The following is a 22,486-nucleotide window of genomic DNA, read 5'->3' as shown; positions in this document are numbered from 1 at the left end:
GAGAAGAAAATTATATAGAATTTCCAAGCTTAGGAGCTTTCCAGTGACTCTTATTGAAAAACAGGGGTATGATGCACCATGATTGAACAGCACAAAAAAAACCACTTGGTGAAAATACTGAAAGACTGTTGCATTCATGGTCATGCCCCAGAATGAGTCCAAGAAAAGAGGGAGTAAAAGAAACATCCTAAAATTATTCCATAAAAATAACTTGGTGTCTGTTGCTAAGTTGTAGAGACAAGCCTCAATTTAGAAAAGACTCATCTGGATTTACTCAGTATTGCTTTGGCACAACAGCTCCTCCAGGATCTGCACTGACAATCAGAACTGGATATAAGAACTAGGTGCTCCATTAGATAAGGAACTATATATGAACAAAGCCACATAACTGTACATTTGCTGTGTGCACAAACTTTTCCTTTTTCTATGACAGTACTATAGATAGATGTGTTTTTCCTTAGCTGTAGTTGGTTACCATGGTCTCAGATAAACTGTTTCCTCTTGTACCATATGTTAAGTGTATAAATGTTAGCTGATGAATATTTCCTTTATCTTAATCCTTTGCTATACAAAGAAAGGATAAGAAGCTATTGATCATGAATAGTAGTATTCCACAGATCATCCAATACAGAAGGGAACTGGAGGAAAAATGTGTAAGAAAGTCCATGAAGTGAGTAAAAGGCATAGAATAATAATTCTAAGAGATTCAACTATCCTCAAATAGGGGCAACAGTACAAGAGCAAGGTACAAGAGCATAAGTCACTAGTTCGGCCTGAGCTGGAGTATTGAGTCCAGTTCTGGACGCCGCACTTTAGGAAATATGTGAAGGCATTGGAGAGAGTGCAGAAAAGATTTAAAAGAATGGTTCCTAGGATGAGGAACTTCAGTTATGAAGATAGAGGGGAGAAACTGGGACTGTTTTTCTTGGAGAAAAGAAGACTAAGAGGAGATTTGATAAAGGTATTCAAAATCATGAGGGGTCTGGACAGGGTGTATAGAGAGAAACTGTTCCCACTTGTGAAAGGATTGAGAACAAGAAGGCACAGGTTTAAGGTAATTAGTAAAAGAAGCAATAGTGATATAAGGAAAAACTTTTTCATGCAATAAGTGGTTAAGGTCTGGAATGTTACGCCTGAGAGTGTGGTGGAGGAAGGTTCAATTGTAGCATTCAAAAGGGAATTAGACAGTTATCTGAAAAGGAAGAATGTGCAGGGTTATGGGGAAAAGGCGGGAGAATGGAACTAGGTGAGTTACTCATTCGGAGAGCCGGTGCAGATACGATGGGCCAAATAGTGTACCAAATCTGAGATTCTGAAACTGGAAAAAAAAGAAAAGGCAAGGAAGGGAAAAGTGAATGGAGTTTTTATAAAGGAAGAATTCCTGTGATTTCTGCACCCAATCACTATTCAGCAACTCCTAATGAAAAGTGTATCTGAGTAGTTCTCTAGTCACAATAGATCTGGTTGGCTGTGATGCCCCCTTCTCCAATGTAGCCTGCCAAAGTCCCAGGGGAGGCACCAGTGGATTTAAGGTGCCCAGCAAACCTCACCACAACAAATTTTTGTGCCTTAATGAAAAAGAAAAAAAATACATGCAATAACACACAAGTTAAATGCAGGAAAAGAAACCGTGGCATGGCAAGAACAGTACGATGATGCGTTAGTAATCACTTCAAGCCCTGCTCCTTTCAAGCTGCCTAGGAAACACTCTCGTACAAAATGATATGAAACCAACCCACCAGGCTGCTGGTCAATGGTGGTATTGGTGGAGCAATAATATAAGCAACTGATGCAAGGCTCATGAAAGCTTAAGTCCTAGCTGATTAAAAAAAAACAAAAAAAATTACAAGAAAGGCCACTTACCTTTAAAACCTGCATGTCCATCCGTGGCCTCCTCCCCACCAGGTTTCACTGGCCATGGTTGTACCTCACTGTCCAGCATGCAAATAATGTGGCTTTTCTTCCCTGCCTCCTTTTGCATATGCTACTGAGACTCCCACCTGCTTTGAATGGGACCCTGACCAGAATATACAGCGGGGCCGAAAACCAGCAAAAATAGTGCAGAACTAACTTCCACCAGATTTCCCAAAGTGTGCTGTCTATTAGTTGCCTAATCTGGTGTGCTAGGACAACAATAGTTGCCCAATCTGGAGTGCTAGGACAACAAAAGTTCCCATCAAGAACTCACCTGAGGTACGGCTGGCATAAAGTAGCCTCCTGCAGCTGGCTGAAATTGGTTGATGATTGTATTGGCTGGCATGGCCCGCATTCCTGCAATTCGTTGCATATACTGATTAGTTAAATGTGCCTTGCGTTCTTCTTTTCTTTGGGCAAGGGCTACGTATAATGGCTTGGAACCAACAATACGCCCATTCATTTCTGTTACAGCTTTAGTGGCTTCTTCAGGAGAGGAGAAGCAGACAAAACCAAAACCTTTGCTTCGGCCGTCTTCCAGCATAACCTTTAAAAACAAAATAAGGTTGCAGTAATATTTAAAATTTGCTAATGAAAAAGATACTGTGGTAGAACATAGGCTTGCAACTGCAGTTCCCAACATTCATAGTCTCTAATCTTAGCTACACAGTGTGGACAGGGGCCAAATACAGGGTAAGGCACAACCCAAATTTATTATCTTAAGTATACAACTGTGAAAAGGAACAGTCATGACCAAAGGCCCATTGTACACTTTGCTTATGGCCTATTCTCATAGCTGACATAGGTTTGGGACCAAATCACCCATCTATAATCTGTTAGGTGGGTTAAAGAGGTGTATTGAGATTTGAAGGAGAAAAAAATGCTTTTCATATTGATATATTTTCATTTCTCAGTTATTTAAATCTACAAATACAATAAATAATCCCACTTTTCTGTAGGGTATAATTATTTTGGGACATTACCCAAAATATTAGAGCAGAATTTTCTCGTTTTCCACTATCCCCTTTAAAAATACTAGCTTGCCATTGTATTCATCAAATAGTATAAAAAGCAGCAACTATGCAACTAAGCATGCTATTCCAGAGATACGTTCCTCCTTTTCCACCAACCCCCACATATGTTATTTTAGAAACTAAGGGTGAACTGGCAGCAGGCTGGGAGGCAGGGAGCCATATAATGGGGAAAATGCAGGGTGGATTGTCCCAATTAAGTCCAGAGGCCAATTGAGACCTATAAGTAGCCACTTAAGGGCCTCATTCTGTTGCCATTGGTTGATATCAGCTACGGGCAGATGTCATGTGAGAAAGCCACAAGGTGAACATTGACAGGCATCCCTCTGGCCTGGTGGGGGGTCAGGAGGGTCCCTCTTTCTCAGACATCCTGTGCCCAATGTAGAGACCCGATGGTGGAAAGGGAGGGACCCACGGGAAGACACCAACCTATCCTTCACAATGAGCCCCCTTCACCGGGGCCTCCTACTAGCCCCAGCGATCTCACCTCACTCACCTTTGTCCAGGGCCTCCAGCAACAATCTTCATCTTCAGGTCTCCTGCAGTACAGGCAGTAGCCACCACTCCCAGTGGCGCTGCCAGTACAGAAGAGCTGCCAACCTCCGTGGGGCTGGAAGTTCTCAGAGTCGGGACATCCGCCCTGCACCAGAAAGTGCAGCGGGAAATTCCCCCTTGTGAAGCTGGGAACCCCGACAGCAGCCAGTGAGCTGCCTCATTGGGAGTTAATGCTGGTAGGGTTGTCAGCAGCTCTGTAGCCAGCAGACGGACCCACCGCCGCACCCGTTAAATTCCACCCTAAATCATCTAAATTAGTTAGCCCCAAAAGCAGGGATAGGGATCGTGATGTGATATGCATTGGACATTGACTGAAATGCAGCCGGCACGCCAACTTCGTGCTGCCTGTTCATTATAAGGGGTTGGATTTTGCAGTCAGCAACGAAACAACAGTGCCTGCCACTGACCTCGAAGAAAAATGACCACAAAATTCTAGCAATTTCTATGCCGCAGACTTCCCCTCTCCCAACGTCAGTTTGAATATGGTGCCAAGTCAAAGGAATCTCCAGGCAATAGCAATGTCATCAGACAGGGTAAGCAGCAATGATATTGACATAATTTTACAGACAGGGCAAACCAGGAATTAAAACAACTGAATCACTTCACTTTTAATTACATTTTACAGGCAGTGAAATAAATGATTGGGACATACACATGGGATTAAAGTAGAAGCTAAAATGTAAATTTGAGAATATTATTCTAAAAAAAATGTCTCTATCAATCACTGAGTGTGAGGACAGGTGCTAAAGGAAGCATTCAAAGAGTCTCATAAAATGGTTTAGTAGATGGCTGGTGTCCTTAGTTCAAATGCCAGAAGAGAACAACTTGCATTGAGATGGCGCCTTTAAGATCGCAAAACATGCCAAGGTGTGTTACAGGAACGTCATCAAACAAAATTTGACACTGAGCCACACAAGGAAATATTGAGACAGAGGTAGGTTTTGGGGAGGAAAGGAGGATAGAAAGGTAGAGAAGTTTAGAGAGGATATTCAAGAGCTTAGGGCCTCAGCAGCTGAAGGCACAGCTGGCAATAGTGGAGCAATTACAATCAGGGATACTGTGTTCGGAATTAGAATTAAAGGAGTGCAGATATCTCTGAGGATTACACCTTCCAGGACGTAAAAGAGGGCTGGAGGAGGTTAGAGATGGGAAGGGGTGAGGCTATGGAGGGATTTGAAAACAAGATAAGAATTTAAAAATTGAGGGATTGCTTAACTGGGAGCCAATGTAGATCAGCGAGCACAGGTGCAATGGATGAGTGGAATGTGGTGGAGGTTAGGTTACGGCTGTAAACTTTTGGATGAGTTTAAGTTTACGGAGGGTGGAAGATGGGAGGCCCGCCAGGAATGCAACGGAATAGTCTAGTCTATAAGTAGCAAAAGCCTGGGTGAAGGTTTCAAGATGAACTGGGGCATGGGGCAGATTCTGGCATTATTAGAGGTGGATCTAAGTGGTCCATGGATATGTGGTCAGAAACTCATCTCAAGGTCAAATATGGCACCAAGGTTGCGAGCAGTCTGGTTAAGTGTCAGACAGTTGCCAGGGAAAGCGATGTAGTCGGTAAATAGAGAACAGGAGTCTGTGGCTGAAGACAATGGCTTTGGTCTTCACAATATTTAACTGGAAGGAGTTTTTACTCTTACAGCATTGGATGTCAGACAAACAGTCTGATAATTTAGAGAGAGTGGAGGAGTTGAGGGAGGTGGCGGTGAGGTAGAGTTGGGTGTACATATAAAAAGCGACACTGCTTTCAGATGATGTTGCAGATTTGGGAGGCGACAGCAAGTTCAAGGACATTGGAGAGAAAAGGGAGGTTGGAGGTGGGTGAAGCTTGCAAAGACAGAGGGGTAAAGGGTTGGTTTCTTGAACGCAGGCTGATAATGGCAGATTTGAAAGAGAGTGGGTCATTACCCAAAGCAATCTGAGAAAAAAGGACAGTACCTGAGAACCGTTAACGATATCAGCTAACATGGGGGCCAGGAAGGGAAGTTGGGTGATCAGGAACGAGAAAAAAGTGGTGGATCTCAAGGCCAAGACGAGCTTGGAGAGGACATCAGGGGAAATAGGAAAGAAACTAAAGAATTCAGGGCAAGGGTGGGGGGAACCTTATAGAAGTTTGACTTATTGGGCTAGAAGGGAAGGAAATGACAGAGGGAGCAAAACAGATATCTCAGTCGTAGTGAGGCTGAAGACCATGAGCTCCTCAGGTTTGCTGACAACACTGCACTTGAGAACTCATTAAGGAAAATTGACCTTTCATAAAATTCTGGCTGGTACACTTTTTTTAAAGTTAAACTTGACCTGGAAAGGCCATCATAAACCTTTTCAATTTTTTATCCTTACTTCTTATTCTGCCTTGATAAAGCACTAATTATAAACATACCTTGGCACTGGTAATTGAACCAAATGGAGCAAACTCTTTCCTCAGCTTTTCATCATCAATAGTGTCATCCAGGTTTTTGATGTATAAATTCACACCCTAAAAACATTTCAATAAAGTTCAGTAACCCTACAGTTGTTGCTTAAATTAGCATTCTCAAATCTAGCAAGAAAGCTCCAACTTAAATATTACCCCAAAATAAAGGGTGCAGGTGACTTTAAAAGTTTAGAGTTTACATTATCAGGCGTTAAGTTTTAATTACCCATTTGACTGATCCACTGTTCAAATTTACAATGAATTATGGGCTGAAAATCTATTTCTATATTAGGCAATAAAAGCAAAAAAATATTATTTTTTGTGGGCTATGAATTATAATCAAATAGTTATAATTTCTAAAACTAGCATTTTTTCTAACATGCTTTTTGTAGTATGCTGGCATGGAACTCTCCAATATTGATAAGCTGCCAGAGCCTGATGAAGCAAAATCATGTAACAAATCTCACTGTGCTTTTAGTCCTGTTCTGGATTATGTGCATTCCTGGACACAGAGTTACAGTTCCTAGCAGCTCAATTTCAAAAGGGATATCAAATGTACAAAGACAAAGTGTGTTAATAAGTTGATCAAAAATTTGTTGAAAGCTTTAAGTTCTGAAATAGAGTGCATCATTGCAAATCTCTTGTCATGGTTTTTGCATGTGTCTATAGGATTCAACAGAAACAAAACGTTTTGCAAAACTTGGAATAGATGAATTGAATATCCTGTCCCACATATACAAAAAAAGCCACTTAATGAAGATACTCAAATTTGCACTCTTGCAGCCATATCCTAAAAATGAGTCACAGCCTCCAAGAAGAGGGAAAAAATCCTAAAAACCTATTACAGTAACTTGATGTCTGTTGCAAAGTTGTAGAGACAAGCCTCAATTTAGAAGAGGCCCATCTGGATTTACTCAGCATTTCTTTGGCACAACAGCTCCTCCAGATTCTGCACTGACAATCAAAGCTGGATATAGGAACTTGGTGCTCCATTACATGAAGAACTATTTATGGATAAAGACATGTTACAGTACGTTTGTTGCGAGCACAAACTTATCCTATTTCTAAGACAGTACTAGTTAGAGGAGTTTTCTTTAGCTGTAGTCGATTACCATGGTGTCAGGTAAATTGCTTCTTCTTGCACCATATATTAATGCATGTAATTGTCAGCTGATTAATATATCTCTATTTGTGCAGGAATTTCTTCCTCTGCACATTACATACAAACATATGAATGTCTGTCTATATGTGGGGGAAAGGGGAGTTGGGCAGGAAGAGGAGGAGGGCAAGACGATCAGGACGGCAAGGGGCATAGCAACATATTACAATTTAGCTGTTTGGTAGTACAGAACCTGGATATTGCTGAAAAAAAGAGACTTTTTTGTTCAGGCTTTTTGTCTTGTCATCAGGACAATTTGCAAGAAAATCCCAATGTCAGGGGAAACAACATATTTCTACTGTATAAGGAGAGTGCTCATTGGTTGGCAAGTGGACTCTGATTGGTAGAGGCCTTGCCATGGAGAATGCACCAGTTGATTGTGACTGATAGTTAACTGACAAGCACTGTTTGAAATTTAAACCAGGCAGCTTGACTCTGACTCGTCAAGACATTGTCCTGGGGAATGAATCAGCGAATGGCTGTCACTCATTTTGTTTACCTGAAACAGTCGCAATATGTGCACACGTTCTTTCTGTCTGCAAACAGGGCCGTGTATTAATATACCTAGCTTCCAGTACACACAAATGCACCACACTGCGAGCTCGACTGACAATATTAAATTGGTTGTCAGTGTAATTCTTAGCACACTGAGGATTTGCCAAATCACATCTGATGTTTTGAGTTTTGTAAGCACGCGCTGGTTGGATACAGTCTGTACCTTGCCTGTTTGATATGATCCGCCAGTCTTTGGGATATATGGCCTACATACCTAACATCACACTGGCACTAAAATTCATACACCACATTACTCATTTGTGTGATAGGCAGAACATTTTTTTTTTGGCTTGACAGCAGCATCCTGTTGGTGGCAAATACCACTCTTTTGCTACTGCATAGTAGCAGCCTGAAACAGTTAGCTTGCTGTTGCTCAAATTTTTGAGATACATTAACCTTCCAGGGTAATCTGAGGTAGCCTGGGCACTTTTCAGAGTTGAAAGGAAAGGCCTTGGCCTCTTCATGAATTTGTGCGATTTACAGCGCGATCTGATCTGATCAGGGTAGCCATTATTCCACAGGATGTTTCTGATGCGCTCTATTTCAGAAATATTAAAATTTCTTTTGTTAAATTTTAGTATCAACCATTCAACTTTACCAACAGTTCTAGCTGGGATATAATGGGCAAACTGTTTTACATGGGTTTAATATGAACTCACAACTAAGTTTTAAAAGAGACATTGAGGTTTTTCTTGATTGGACCACAAAGCATAAAATATTAACAGAAGATTGGTGCAAAGGTTTAAACAGCTGTGATGCCCACTTTAATAACTGGGCACACGGCTGCTTATGAAAAAACACAGAATTTTGTGTGTGCTGAGGGCATATTGTCATACAGATTGTAACAGCAGTAATTTAAAGTTCCCTCAAAAGAGTAACTACTCCAAATTTGAGTTTTACAACAGCCAAAATGAAACATATCTTCTGGATATAATGTGTGCCCTGCAGCAAACTAATTAAGAGATTTCCAGTTTGCTTGCTACTTTATTCCCAAAAAATGTGGGTCCTTACTCTTCAATAAATTGCAAGTAATTATCATTTAATTATCAGAAAGAGCAGTTTAAGAACAACCGTAAGTGAAATAAAATTACATTATATGACTTATGCACTTGCCTATAACAGGGCAATTTTAAACTAGTGTCTGCTTTACTTCTAGTTTTTTATTTCAACAGAAAAAAAGTCAATTAGTAGTGGTAGGAGTATCTTACAAATGTGGTTATGCATTATGAGGACATCCCAAAGCAGCTTAATTCTGATGAAAGGTCATTGAGCTGAAATGTTAAACTCTGTCTCTCTCTCTCTCCACAGATCTGCCAGACGTGCTGCGTAGTCCCAGCATTTTTGTTTTTATTTCAGCTTCATTACACACCTGGTATCTGCTGATCCGCTCCTGTTTTAACTGTTCAAACTTTCGTTTCAGTTCAGCCTGTCGTTCTACTTTTTTCTGGGCACGACCAACAAACAGCATCTTCCCATTCAGTTCTTTTCCATTCATTTCTTCCACAGCCTGCATATACAAACAAGAAAAGAGCATCAATGCGTCTATGATATATACAAGAATAACAAGATTTATCAAACTTCACATTTACTACAATATACATAAGCCACGGTTACTCAGCACTACACGATGCTACATTAAAGCCAACCCTATGGTGGCAGTGCAAGTTTCAATTATTGAACTATTGCAATGTGCATTAAAATACTTTCATTCTAAATAATTAAGCTAGTTGTTCATTGTAAGGAGTTATAGTAACTGCTTGAAGGAAATTAAACAAACTAAACTTAAAACACATTCCAAAAGTAATCTGCGGAGCACAAATAATGATGTAGCATTTTAAAAATATATATATTTCCACATGAACAGAGATAACCGGGGTGGGTGGGGGAATAACTCTCCTCCTCCTCACCAATTTTCTTCCCTGTTGCTACACAATGCTACTTTAAAGCCAACCCTATGGTGGCAGTGCAAGTTTCAACTAGTGAACTATTGCAATGTGCATTAAATACTTTCATTCTAAGGAATTAAGTTAGTTGTTCATTATAAGGAGTTATAGTAGCTGCTTGAAGGAAATTAAACGAGCTAAACTTAAAACGCATTCCAAAAGTAATCTGTGGAGCACAAATAATGATGTAGCATTTTAAAAATATATATATTTCCACATGAACAGAGAGAACCAGGGTGGGTGGGGGAATAACTCTCCTCCTCCTCACCAATTTTCTTCCCTGTTCTCCTAAAGGTATTGACTTTTTACCCTGGATACCAGCGGCCTCTACTACTTTAAAAGAGATATTATTCAGCCTTGGTTTCGTGGTCATACTCTCACATCAGAAGGTCACAGGCTCACACCCACTCCAGAAATATGAGCACTTAATCTAGGCTGGCGCATCAGTAGTGTACTGAGAGATCACTGCACTGTCAGAGGTGCGAACTTTCAGATTAGTTGTTAAACCAAAGGCCCATTTTCCCTCTCACATGGGTGTAAAGGATCCACAGCGCTATTTGAACAAGAAGCAAGGACATATCCCAGTGTTCTACATTTAACTGGGTCAAAATCCTGGAACTCCCTTCCTAACAGCACTGTGGATGTACCTATACCACATAGACTGCAGCAGTTCAAGAAGGCTACTCACCACCACCTTCTCAAGGGCAACTAGGATGGCCAATAAAAATGCTGGCCTAACCAGCGAAGCCCACATCCCAATAAAAAAAAATCCCAACCAACACTTAAAACAGATGACCTGTTCACAAATTTAATTGCTGTTTGCGGAACCTTGCTGTGTGCAAAATGGCTGCTGTGTTACCTACATCACAGCAATGATTATTTAAATTAGGCATTTCTCACTTTAAGAGGTTGCGGTGAAATAATTGCGGTTTTTAGGATACTAAAAAAGGATTAGATAATGTAGACTATGACATGCAATTTCACCTCGTCCAGGGCAATAAAAACAGAGGGTACAGCCTGCTCTTGAAGCAGGGGAGGCAGGTGGAATTCAAAACTACCTATCAAAATAATATTCCAATAAGCAAGCGCTCAATGGAACAGCTACTGAGGGAGATGGTGGAAGCAGTTAGTATTGATTCATTCAAATGCAAATTAGATAGATTTATTTCAGAAAATAACTTTTGGAATACAATGAATGAGTAATTTGAGACATGTTGTGGTAAATGTAGCATGCTAGGAAGGAACAGGTGACTTTGGACATATGGTTCCCAAAGCTCTCCATCATTGGTGGTCTTCGTTGCATCATATCTGATTTTGTTGTAAACTGATAAATATTGATTGCTGTGATTAGTCAAATTTCCATTAGCATTGTATTATGTAACCACCAGCATAGTATAAGGCAAACTAGAGTAACCTAGTCCTTTTTAGTCCAGGAATTCATATGTTCCTATTACTACACTTTAAAAGTACTTCATTAGTTGTAAAATGCTTCGGGACATCCTGAGGTCTATCGTTTTTTTCTAATTCACATATTACAGGCTATTTAATTACAGGGTGTGTTGCAGGCTGTACACAATTCTGTCCCCACTTGCACACATTAACTTCCAGAAAGGTCACCTGGATAACAACCAGCAGTAGAAATCCTGGCCAATTTTCTCCTCCCAATAGAAGAGCACTAAAGCCATCATTGCATCCCACTGCTGCCTTATAGCTGACTTAGCAAAGTGCAAACATTTGACCCAAGGCGTCATAATCTGTAAGGCTCAGCTACTGAATGGATATTTTTAAATTTATCACAAACTTAAAAGTTAGCTTTTATAATGCCAGAAATGTTGTGGAACACAGGGTTTCGTGAGAGGGAGGAACTGAAAGAAATCAGTATTAGTAGGGAAATGGTGTTGGGGAAATTGATGGGATTGAAAGCCGATAAATCCCCGGGGCCTGATAATTTACATCCCAGAGTACTTAAGGAAGTGGCCCTAGAAATAGTGGATGCGTTGGTGGTCATCTTTCGAGATTCTATAGACTCTGGAACGGTTCCTACAGATTGGAGAGTAGCCACTGTAACCCCACTATTTAAAAAGGGAGGCAGGGAGAAAACAGGAAATTATAGACCAGTCAGCCTGACGTCGGTAGTGGGGAAAATTCTAGAGTCCATTATATAAAATAGCTGAGCACGTGGAAAACAGTGGCAGAATCGGACAGAGTCAGCATGAATTTATGAAAGGGAAATCATGCTTGACAAATCTACTGGAATTTTTCGAGGATGTAACTAGTAGAGTTGATGAGGGGGAGCCAGTGGATGTGGTTTATTTGGACTTTCAGAAGGCTTTCAACAAAGTCCCACAGAAGAAATTGGGGTATAAAATTAAAAAGCATGGGACTGGGGGTAGTGTATTGAGATGGATAGAAAACTGGTTGGCAGACAGAAAATAAAGAGTAGGAATAAACAGGTCATTTTCCGAATGGCAGGCAGTAACTAGTGGGGTACCGCAGGGATCTGTGCTGGGACCCCAGTTATTCACAATATATATTAATGATTTAAGTGAGGGAATTAAATGTAATATCTCCAAATTTGCAGATGACACAAAGCTATGTGGGAGGGTGAGCTGTGAGGAGGATGCAGAGATGCTTCAGTGTGATTTGGACAAGCTGAGTGAGTGGGCAAATGCATGGCAGATGCAGTATAATGTGGACAAATGTGAGGTTATCCATTTTGGTAGCAAAAACAGGAAGGCAGATTATTATCTGAATGGCTATAAATTGAGAGAGGGGAATGTGCAACGAGACCTGGGTGTCCTTGTACACCAGTCGCTGAAGGTAAGCATGCAGGTGCAGCAGGCGGTAAAGAAGGCAAATGGTATGTTGGCCTTCATAACCAGAGGATTCGAGTACAGGAACAGGGATGTCATGCTGCAATTGAACAGGGCCTTGTTGAGACCACGCCTGGAATATTGTGTGCAGTTTTGGTCTCCTTATCTGAGGAAGGATGTACTTGCTATAGAGGGAGTGCAGCGAAGGTTTACCAGACTGATTCCTGGGATGGTGGGACTGACATATGAGGAGAGATTGAGTCAATTAGGATTATATTCGCTGGAGTTCAGAAGAATGAGGGGGATCTCATAGAAACCTATAAAATTCTAACAGGACTAGATAGGGTAGATGCAGGAAGGATGTTCCCGATAGTGGGGGAGTCCAGAACCAGGGGTCACAGTCTGAGGATATGGGGTAGACCATTTAGGACTGAGATGAGGAGAAATTTCTTCACCCAGAGAGTGGTGAGCCTGTGGAATTCGTTACCAAAGAAAGTAGTCGAGGCCAAAACATTGTATGTTTCCAAGAAGGAGTTAGAGATAGCTCTTGGGGGTGAAAGGGATCAAAGGATATGGGGAGAAAGCGGGAGCAGGCTATTGAATTGGATGATCAGCCATGATCATAATGAATGGCGAAGCAGGCTCGAAGGGCCGAATGGCCTACTCCTGCTCTTAGTTTCTAATAAAATAATTGCTGTGTGTATCAAAATGAATGAAATATTCATGTTTTATGCAAAAGCTGAAATTTACACTCCCAACAATGGGGAGATGATGGCACAGTCGTACTGTCATTGAACTAGTAATACAGAGATCCAGGCTAATGCTTTGGGGTCATGGGTTCAAATCCCACCACGGCAGCTGGGGGGGGATCTAAATTTGGTTAACAAAATCTTGAATATAAACATAGTCTCAGTAATGGTGACCATGAAACTATCATTAATTGTTGCAAAAATCTATCTGGTTCACTATGTCCTTCCTTTAGGGAAGGAAATTTGGCCATCCTGGGTATGTGACTCCAGACCCACAGCAATGTAGTTGACTCTTAACTGTCCTCTCAAACGGCCTAGCAAGCCATTCAATTGAAGTGCAATTAGGGCTGGGCAACAAATGCTGGCCTTGCCAGCAATGCCCAAATCCCCTAAAAGAATAAAAAAAGATGAATTTTTTTTAGCTTTAGCCAATACTCTGATGTGAGTCAAACTATAGCGGTAACGTGTCCTCAACCTAAAAGACCTAATTCTAATTCAATGTGAGTGATAACATTGTTAGCATTCGCTTTTAAAGATGCCCTCAAAAACACATGGTAAAATGTAAATTCATCCTTCCAGGATACATTCAAAAATCCAGAATAATTTGCTTATTAGCCGTAGATTGTGGCCTAGTCACAAACCATGCACCAAAACTGTAAAGTGGGACACCGAGTTAAAGCAGTATTCGACAACTAGAAGCCTCTACACTTTAGAATTATAGTTATTAGGAAGACAAACATTGAACTGAGGGTAAGAGAAGAAAATTACTTCCGGTGAAATCGTAAAAACAAACCAAACGGTTTATGTAGTGACTTTTGCTTCTGTAGCAAAGCATTATTTGACTGACCCTGGTGTTTGAGATCATTTTGCATATGACTTGATGTCTAATTAAGTCTGACATCATCCGAATTAGGTTACATTACAGAAGCAATCTTGCTAGTACTGCATTGTTTGCCTTTGCTTTCAACATAAGATAATGTTAATGTAAAATGTAATGGTACAATATGTTCACAGCACAGGCTGCCTCATTTGCTGTTCTTTTCCATTAATACATGTGGCACTCATTAAAGCAGAATTGTTAGCATTTCTCTCCATTAATAAAAGTTTGCTTTGCATTCCAAAATCAATTTCTCAATTCAGCATTTATATCACTGAAAGTAATTCATAAAATATCAGAATTAGAAGTTCTCAAAGAACCTCAAATTCTACTTGGAAAATAAAAGTAGTTAAGAGAATGCAGATTTTGGAAAACCTCAATTTTACACCATTTTTTTTCAGTGGACCATTTTAAAATTTCCAAATATGGAGTTTGGAGCAATTCAGTTTCTCTGTATCCTTCAGGTACAGGAAATTCATTTTGCTAACTGATTCACTCTGTTTAGTAAAACTAGCATTCTAAATAGTTGCACACTAAGCGTGTGCCAAAAAAAAGAGCAGTCCTGATTCATTTCCATACTGGACCAAAAAGTTAAAAGCTCCTGTGAACCACCATACACACCTTGGAAGCATCTTCATGTTTTTCATAGCTAACAAAGCCAAAGCCTTTGCACTTTCCGTTTGGATCTGTCATTACTTTGACACTGAGGGTTTTGCCTAAGAGGGCAAAGAGAAACAGAAAAAGGATAGATGAATATCAGCAGATATTAAACTAATGAAGCAGCAAATAGAATTAGCGTTCCTTTACAGAAGTAGCATTAGCACTGTCTTCTGGAGTAAGAAGAAGATATGTACTGCCCCTGCTCTCTGGCGATTTACATCTGTAATATCTTTTGCGCTCTTTTTTGTTGCTATGGAGTTATGTAAACTCTATGTCCCCTCTAAAAGGAATCCAAAATCTCAGGCTCTTAAAAAGCAGAATGCAATTACATTATCTGAAAAATTTAGACAGGCTTGCATCTTCAGAGCACTTGTATCCCAAAATTTAAATTGCTCTTATTCATTTCAATGAGAGACAATTGATGCAAAATAGATGTAAAATTTTCTTTAGTTCTCTTTATTTAAAAAAAAATTCTTCAGATTTTGTGTATAATCTTTTGTTTGGCACTATCTATGCCTCATTCAGAATGTTGCATTTATCAATTTCTTCTCCACAGAATCCATTTTATTTTTAAACTGCAAGTATTGGTTGCAGTGCCAATTGTTGCGATGGTGGCAATTGTGGAAGCATAAAAGTCACGTGCTTATTCTGTTCTCAAAGTAAACTGAAGAGTTGTAACATGATTGCATTTAAATTCTACCAGTGTTTAAAAGGATAAACACTGCCTCCAGTAATACTGAAACTGTTCAGGTCTTAATGCAGCATAGATTTTCAACAGCATAAGTGAGGATGAAATCATTAGAGAAAAATAAAGGAAGAAAGAATAATGTGCAAGCTGCATATTGCAATGCAAGTTTCAATTCCACACAAAGTCTTGTAACTGTTGTAAAATGAAAGTTCAATTTTTAAAATTGAGCAATTATCACTCTCCCTATTTACAAAAAATACCCTCACCATATATAACTGGAAGTAACATGAACTGTGAGGAGGACAGATACAGACTCCAAGGGGATATAGACAGGCTGATAGAATGGGCAGACACATGGCACTTGAAATTTAATGCAGAGAAGCGTGAAGTGATACAATTTCATAGGAGGAATGAGGAAAGGCAATAGGAAGGATACAATTCTAAAGGGAGTGCAATAGCAGAGGGACCTGGGGTATATAGGTACAAGTCACTGAAGGTGCCAAGGCTGGTTGAGAAAATGGTAAATACGGCATATGGATCCTGGGCTTTATAAACAGGGGCATAGAGTACAAAAGCAAGGATGTTATGGTGAACTTTCAGTTCAGCCTCAATTAGAGTATTGTGCCCTATTCTGGGCACCATATTTTAGGCATTGGAGAGGGTGCAGAAAAGGTTTAAAAGAATGGTACCAGGATGAGAGACTTCAGTTAGGTAGACAGATCAGCAAAGCTAGGACAATTGTCCTTAGAGAAGGTTGAGAGGAGATTTGGCAGAGGTGTTCAAAATTATGAGGGGTCGGACAGTGTAGATAGGGTGAAACTGTTCCCAATGGCGAAAGGGTTGATTTAAAGTAATTAGCAAAAGAACCAGAGGCATCTTGTGGAAAAACTTTTTTTTTAAACGCAGCAAGTGGTTAGGATCTGGAATGCACTGTCTGGAGGCAGCTTCAATCACAGCTTCCAAAAGTTAATCTGAGAGAAAAGGTTTGCAGGGTTATGGGAAAAAAGCAGGATGTGGGACTAGCAAAGCTGCTCTGAGAGAGAGCTGGCACAGACACAAAATGACCACTGTGACCATCCTAAGATTCTATGTATAATTCACTGAAATGAACATAGAATACTTCCATAAAAATGAGATCATTTCACAATTTTCTTTGAAGAATGAATATCAGTATTCTCTCCTCTAATGCCCTGCATCAAGACCACCTGCAGTTAGACTGAATTCAGGCCCCTGCCAGTGCTGTTCACTAGGAGGGATATAGAATGAGTCAAACATCCATTCTCTATGGAAAGGCATCTGGCCTCAAACAACATCATGCCAGAGCAAAGCACTGATCAGGAATTTTCAAGAATGTGCAAAGTAACAGTTGAGAAGATTTAATTATAACAGGAAATTTTCAGGTCATCAAATTGTCATGGAAGAATGCTCAAGTACTGTGATGAGAGTTTGAAAATTCAAAGACAAAGGAAATAAAATAATTTGAATGATAAATGAAATATACCCATGACACCTGGACACAGTCCTGCTGAAGTGTGTGTTGCCGGTAATATCACCTCACTAGGGGGATTGAAAAACAGAAGCACAGCTCTAGCAATTTATATTATCTTCCATCTCAAACCACACTTGCAGCAGAGATACACTCACCAAATTTATCAAACATTTCTTTGAGTCGTTCATCATCCATATCATCGCCAAAGTTCTTTATGTAAACATTGGTAAATTCTTTTGCCTTTGCACCAAGTTCAGCCTCTCTCTCTTTACGAGACTTAAAACGACCGACAAATCTAAATTAAGAAGTTATATAATATTTAGTGAAATTCAAAAATCAAGCAAACGCTTCTATGGTGCATAGATTGAAAATTGACTATGGTCCTTGAGATCAGATATTTGCTCTTGAAAATGCACATAACTATGATTTAGTTTGAAACATTTTGGTTGCTGAACCGCTCAGTATAATCTCATTCCCTTTCTTCTCCTCCACTAAGTAACATTTCTTCATTCTTCTTCATAGTAAGCATAACTATGAACTTTCACACAAATAGAAAATACAAATAGAAGCTGTATAGTCAAAGATGATTAAAAATTAACATTATACAAAAGAGGCACATTGAATGGATAAGCCTTTCCCTAGAGCTGAATGCTTCTGTGGAAATTATTCTAGTTGTGGAAATTGCCACCTTCTTGCTATTAGTGTTTTAGTACAGAGAGTTTATTATAATTATGAATAGGTTGCACACATCCTGTAGCTGTCTCAAAAAATGAGATCATATGTGAAAGATATGGGCAAAATGAGGAGAATCTCTTACATTTGCTACAGGAGGCTCCCAAAGCAAATTCATTTTCGTACAAGCGGTCCTTTTCTCACCTTAGTAGGCCATACTTGTGTCACACACATGCTGTGTTTGCTATCACTAAGGTCTACCTCCCAACAGGGAAGTTGATCAGGTTAAGCTTTTTTGTGGCCTATAACTTCTTGAATGGATAAAATAACTATGATGTGCCTGAAATTAATTTAAAAAGCTTACTTTTATTCTTGGAACTGTATGAAGCAACAATAAGCTCAAACAGCTAGTCCCTGCGCACTCTCTCTCAAACACATTGTGCAATGAGGTGGGGTGGTTCTTCATACTAAGGACTGAGTTGCTGCACAGAAACTACAAAGATTGGAGGTAAGTAATGTGCCATGGGCCAAAGTCCTATTAGGCTACAGATACGAAGTGGCAAAATGTTACATTGTTGTACTTTGTTAACCCACTGTTCATCTTTGTATGATATACTGAGTCTGAAGAAGTTGATTAGCTTGCTATTTTGACTACTTTATTTGCTTTTTATTTTGTTAACTTTAACTCCATAGTTAAAAAATGACCAAAAATATTAATTTTTGCTCTAAAATAAGTTATAAAATCTGAACAGAATTTTCAGACTATCTCCCCAATGAAAAATTTGAGTCCAATAGGAAGGAATTGCACTGCAGAGCATTTACTAGAACACTTACTGCTTCCACATTTGTTAATTTTATTAAACAATCTCAGCTTTGTTGGACATAGCTCATTCTAGCCTATGTGTGGAGTTTTAGAGTAACCGGTAATTAATTGTGAACTAGAAAAATGCATCATCAAGGAGACCCAAAATCACTAAATGCAAGGCTGTTGCAACTGCAGTTAATAGTCTTTATTCATTTAAGGGAATATTTATTCAGTTAGAAAATTGCAATACACCCCAAAATGAAAAATAAATGCTTTATAACAAGTCTGCTCTGAGCCAGCAGTACAACTGATCCATTACTGAACTTGTAAATACAAGTACTTGGAAGCAAAAGGTGAATTTGCGTATAGTTAATCCACTATGGTGCTTTGCCATAACGTCCTTCAACTTTGTGTGTTCCATGGACCAGTTACCTTGTCCACGCAACAGAAGACTTACAGCTAACTTGTTAACAGTGGCATTCCTCCCTTTAATGCTAAATAAAAATCTCATGAAGTATTATTTACTTCTACTTCTAGGCCTTGAATAATTGAAAAATAGGCAGTAAGATCAATGAAACACGTAACAAAAAAATGGTGTTTTAAGCTATGTTTAAAAATGTAAAGAACAAATGCAAATGAAGAAAAACAGAAAAAAACAGTTGCAAAGAAGAAAGAATAGGGAGAAAAGGGAAGGCACGCAAAAATATGCCCTTTTATTTAAAATGTAGTGTTCACTTTAGTTGAACTGACCCAAATTAAAACAATTTTATTAAAATAGTACAATTAAATCACCATGTGGACATGTTGACAGCTTTCTCCTACAGGCAAACTTAGCTCTACATAAACTTTAAATAAATTCATACGATCAACTTTTCAGATTTGCCATCTCCCAGAATGGAATATAACCAATTAACTATTTAATACAAGGTATCAACAACATTTTCCAAGGTCTGGCACCACCCACATTAAAACCATTATTTTAAAGACCAACAGCTTTGAAGTACTCACACTTTCCGGTCATTAAGCAACATGCCATTCATTTTCTCAATAGCTCTATCTGCAGCATCCTGAGTCTCGAAGTGAACAAATGCATATCCTTTGGAGCCATTCTCGTCACATACCACCTGAAGAAAAGAAATACTAGTGGTTCTGGGCAGCCTAAACTTGCACTTTACTTTCATATGCTTTTAATGAGAACTAAATGGTTCTACCGTAGACACAGTAAAAACGCAGATCAAATGCAAACAGCATTAGGACTTGGACAAAGGCCAAAAACTTGATAGTTCACCTCCAGTGTCATGCACTGGTAAAAGCAAGAAATGCATTTTGGCCTTAAAAACAAATTTATATAAATGCTCAGAAAAATCGGGCCAGGTTTTGCTGGAGCGGGGCATCTCATGGCATGCCCCATTAGTTGCTAGAATGGCAAGCTGCTAACAATGTAGTGAGGATCACAGGACATCTGGGAGTTTGGTGTACAACTGGACAAACGGTGCATTTCCTTAACCAATAAAATTAAAGGATTGAGAAATAAACAGAGGAAGGAAGGTGAACTTGAATGAATTAATACAATGTCATAGCAGGTACAGAAAGAGAAGCAGAGCAAAAGAAAAATCATGAAGATAGAGCAAGGAAAAAATTTGGCATTTTTAAATGAAACAATTCACAACCCCAAGGAATGAGGCTCTACATTATAAATTGTTTGCTTTCTGGGCAAAAGGTTGATTAGCAGTCATCACCTTGTTAAAAGGGTACTTACGCTGATAAAATTGCTACTTAACTTTTTGTAGTCAATTTAATGGGCAATTATGTACAAATGCAGCTACTTCGTTAAAATTGCAGGGAGGTTAAGGGTGATGTGCTGTTTTTGGGTAGGTTATGCCAGGATGGCACAAAATGGCCAGAAGCTTCTGGCAATTCACAGGATACCTCTCTTTCGCTACAAGTTGCTGGTCAATTTATGTATTAATAATTGCACGCATCATTCAGGCACCACAATTTCTGCAATAAAATCTGGCCCATGGAAATAATTAACTTTTCTTTGGGTGAGCATTTCTAATTGGATTATTCATGCACTGGTACTAAGATACTGTGGCAAACAGCTTTCCAAAAGTTCCTGCAGGTCATGTACCCTGAGATAGAATTCTCCTAGAAGATTTTCTGATGTCATCAGATCTCTAACACATACAAACTTACATGCTTATTACATTTTAGAGGGCAAAAAGGTAGTGAGAAGTCTAAGATTTGCTTTCATTCCATCATGGTTTCAAACCCACCTTACAAGACAAGATGTTTCCAAATGCGGAGAAGGTGTCGTACAAAGCCTTGTTGTCAATGGACTTGTCCAGATTCTTGATGAACACATTACCTACACCCGACTTCCTCAATGATGGGTCACGCTGCGACCACATGATTCGGATTGGTTTCCCCTTGATGACATCAAAGTTCATGGTGTCCAAGGCACGTTCAGCTACAATAGTAAGTAAACTTTAAAAGTTGACCAACTATAGCTAAAGTTAATAGGGTCTATTATCAAGATACGGAAATAGGTTGCACAGCATAATAAAATGCTGTCTTGCCCCCTCTACGTCAAACTTCTTTGTCTAAATGGCTGTATGATCCAGCCCAGTAAATATATACAAACAGATCAGGATTGATCACACAGACAAGCCACAAAATTTGTTTCAACTGTGGGGTGAAAAACAATCACTCCTTCCCAGAAACCTTGGATAAGATCAGGAAGCTCACAGTTCAAGGGTCAAAACATAATAAATAATTTTCTTGTTCACTTCTTATGCTTAAGTAGAATTACATAGATCTGGCACAACAGATGCCAAGATTGTTAATTAATGAATTGTTAGCAAGCTTGAATTCTGAAAATTTTTACGGTCAACACATTCAAAGGGTAGGGGAGATGGTGGCCTAGTGGTAATATTACTGGACTAGTAATCCAGAGGCCCAAGCTAATGTTCTGCAGACATGGGTTTAAATCCCCCCCCAAAACAGCTGGTGGAATTTAAATTCAATTAATAAATCTGAAATAATGGCGACCTTGACAACTATCATCAATTCTTGTAAAAACCTATCTGGTTCACTAATGTCCATTAGGGAAGGAAATCTGCCATCCTTACTATGGTCTGGTCCACGTGATACCAGGCCCACAGCAATGTGATTGGCTCTTAACTGCCTTTTTCAATGGCCTAGCAAGCTACTCGGTTCAAAGGCAATTAGGGATGGGCAACAAATGCTGGCCATGCCAGCAACATCCACATATCATGAAAAAATAAAGAGAAAAGAAATTACTGATGTACTACAAGTACTGTAATCAGTGACTCCCCACAAATGAGTTCCTAATCTTGGCATCTAGAGTTATCTGGAGTAGATATGGCATCTCAGCATAGAAAAGAATGGGTAATTTAGGTGAGAGCTACTTAAGTCCAATTCAAAAAGGCTTCTTACAGCGTAGCGCTGACATTTATCATAACTTTTTCAGATAAGGAAATCATGTGGCATTAAAAAAACTAAGAGAAAGGGTATAGAAAGTTGTTGAACTGTAGTATGAATGTTTTTGGGTTCTCTCTGCTTGAGGCTGAACACAACTACAAAGGCAATAAAATGTTACAGGTCTTAAAGCAGCTACAACTAAATATCATTTTTAAAAGCTAATTATTCCACCAAGATAAGCACCCACAAAAATTAAAATAGCATGTATCTTAGTAACTGCTCTCAAGATGTGTTTACCTCAGTTTTCATTAGACCATGATATAAAATGCTCATGTGCCAGGAAGGAAAGTTAGAAGTTTTACATATACTTGAACAACTGAAGCATTGTATTAAGGCTTGAAAAAGACACTGACCAAATCACAAAATGTAGACTTCAGCTCTATTAATACCATTATATAGTCATGAAAGAGTATTTGTAGTTTTCACTTGAATTACTAAGAAAGTTGTGGGTATTTTACATATAAAAGTGAAACTTTTGAAAGTTATTTACACATTCTTCTTTCCATTTCTCTGCTCAAGCCATGTCTCAACTTTTGCCAGTAACACTCTGAAAACTAATGTTGAGAAGTACAAATGTATGACTTGGGTCAACACTCTCTTCCCTCACCTCTATAAATACCTTTTACTAAAGAATCACCCAACCACAGAGACATGCC

The 22,486-nt window shown here is 39.3% G+C and overlaps 1 protein-coding gene and 2 non-coding genes across 5 annotated transcripts in view; all 3 read right to left on the bottom strand.

Annotated features, from left to right (window-relative positions):
• pabpc4 (poly(A) binding protein, cytoplasmic 4 (inducible form)) overlaps nt 1–22,486 on the bottom strand; it is a 46,550-nt gene that overhangs the window by 17,274 nt on the left and 6,790 nt on the right. For 2 of the 3 annotated variants that reach the window (XM_078567262.1, XM_078567261.1), the window contains 7 exons: nt 20,603–20,796; nt 19,335–19,450; nt 17,005–17,144; nt 14,634–14,728; nt 9,000–9,137; nt 5,884–5,979; nt 2,189–2,461 (listed from right to left, as the gene is read on the bottom strand). In XM_078567262.1, the coding sequence (XP_078423388.1) occupies nt 2,189–2,461; nt 5,884–5,979; nt 9,000–9,137; nt 14,634–14,728; nt 17,005–17,144; nt 19,335–19,450; nt 20,603–20,776 (1,032 nt within the window). In that variant the 5' untranslated portion in view covers nt 20,777–20,796. The remainder of the gene's footprint in view (nt 1–2,188; nt 2,462–5,883; nt 5,980–8,999; nt 9,138–14,633; nt 14,729–17,004; nt 17,145–19,334; nt 19,451–20,602; nt 20,797–22,486) is intronic. The other variant, XR_013580065.1, reaches the window with a different exon arrangement.
• On the bottom strand, nt 217–348 carry LOC144696180 (small nucleolar RNA SNORA55). Its single transcript, XR_013580097.1, has one exon. It is a non-coding gene; the product is annotated as a small nucleolar RNA SNORA55 (small nucleolar RNA).
• Nucleotides 6,773–6,904, bottom strand: LOC144696181 (small nucleolar RNA SNORA55). Its single transcript, XR_013580098.1, has one exon. It is a non-coding gene; the product is annotated as a small nucleolar RNA SNORA55 (small nucleolar RNA).

The sequence above is a fragment of the Cetorhinus maximus genome, chromosome 21 (assembly GCF_964194155.1).
Source record: "Cetorhinus maximus chromosome 21, sCetMax3.hap1.1, whole genome shotgun sequence".
NCBI lineage: Eukaryota > Metazoa > Chordata > Chondrichthyes > Lamniformes > Cetorhinidae > Cetorhinus > Cetorhinus maximus.
Note: the sequence above shows the minus strand (reverse complement) of the source record. Positions and strands in the feature narration are given on the sequence as shown.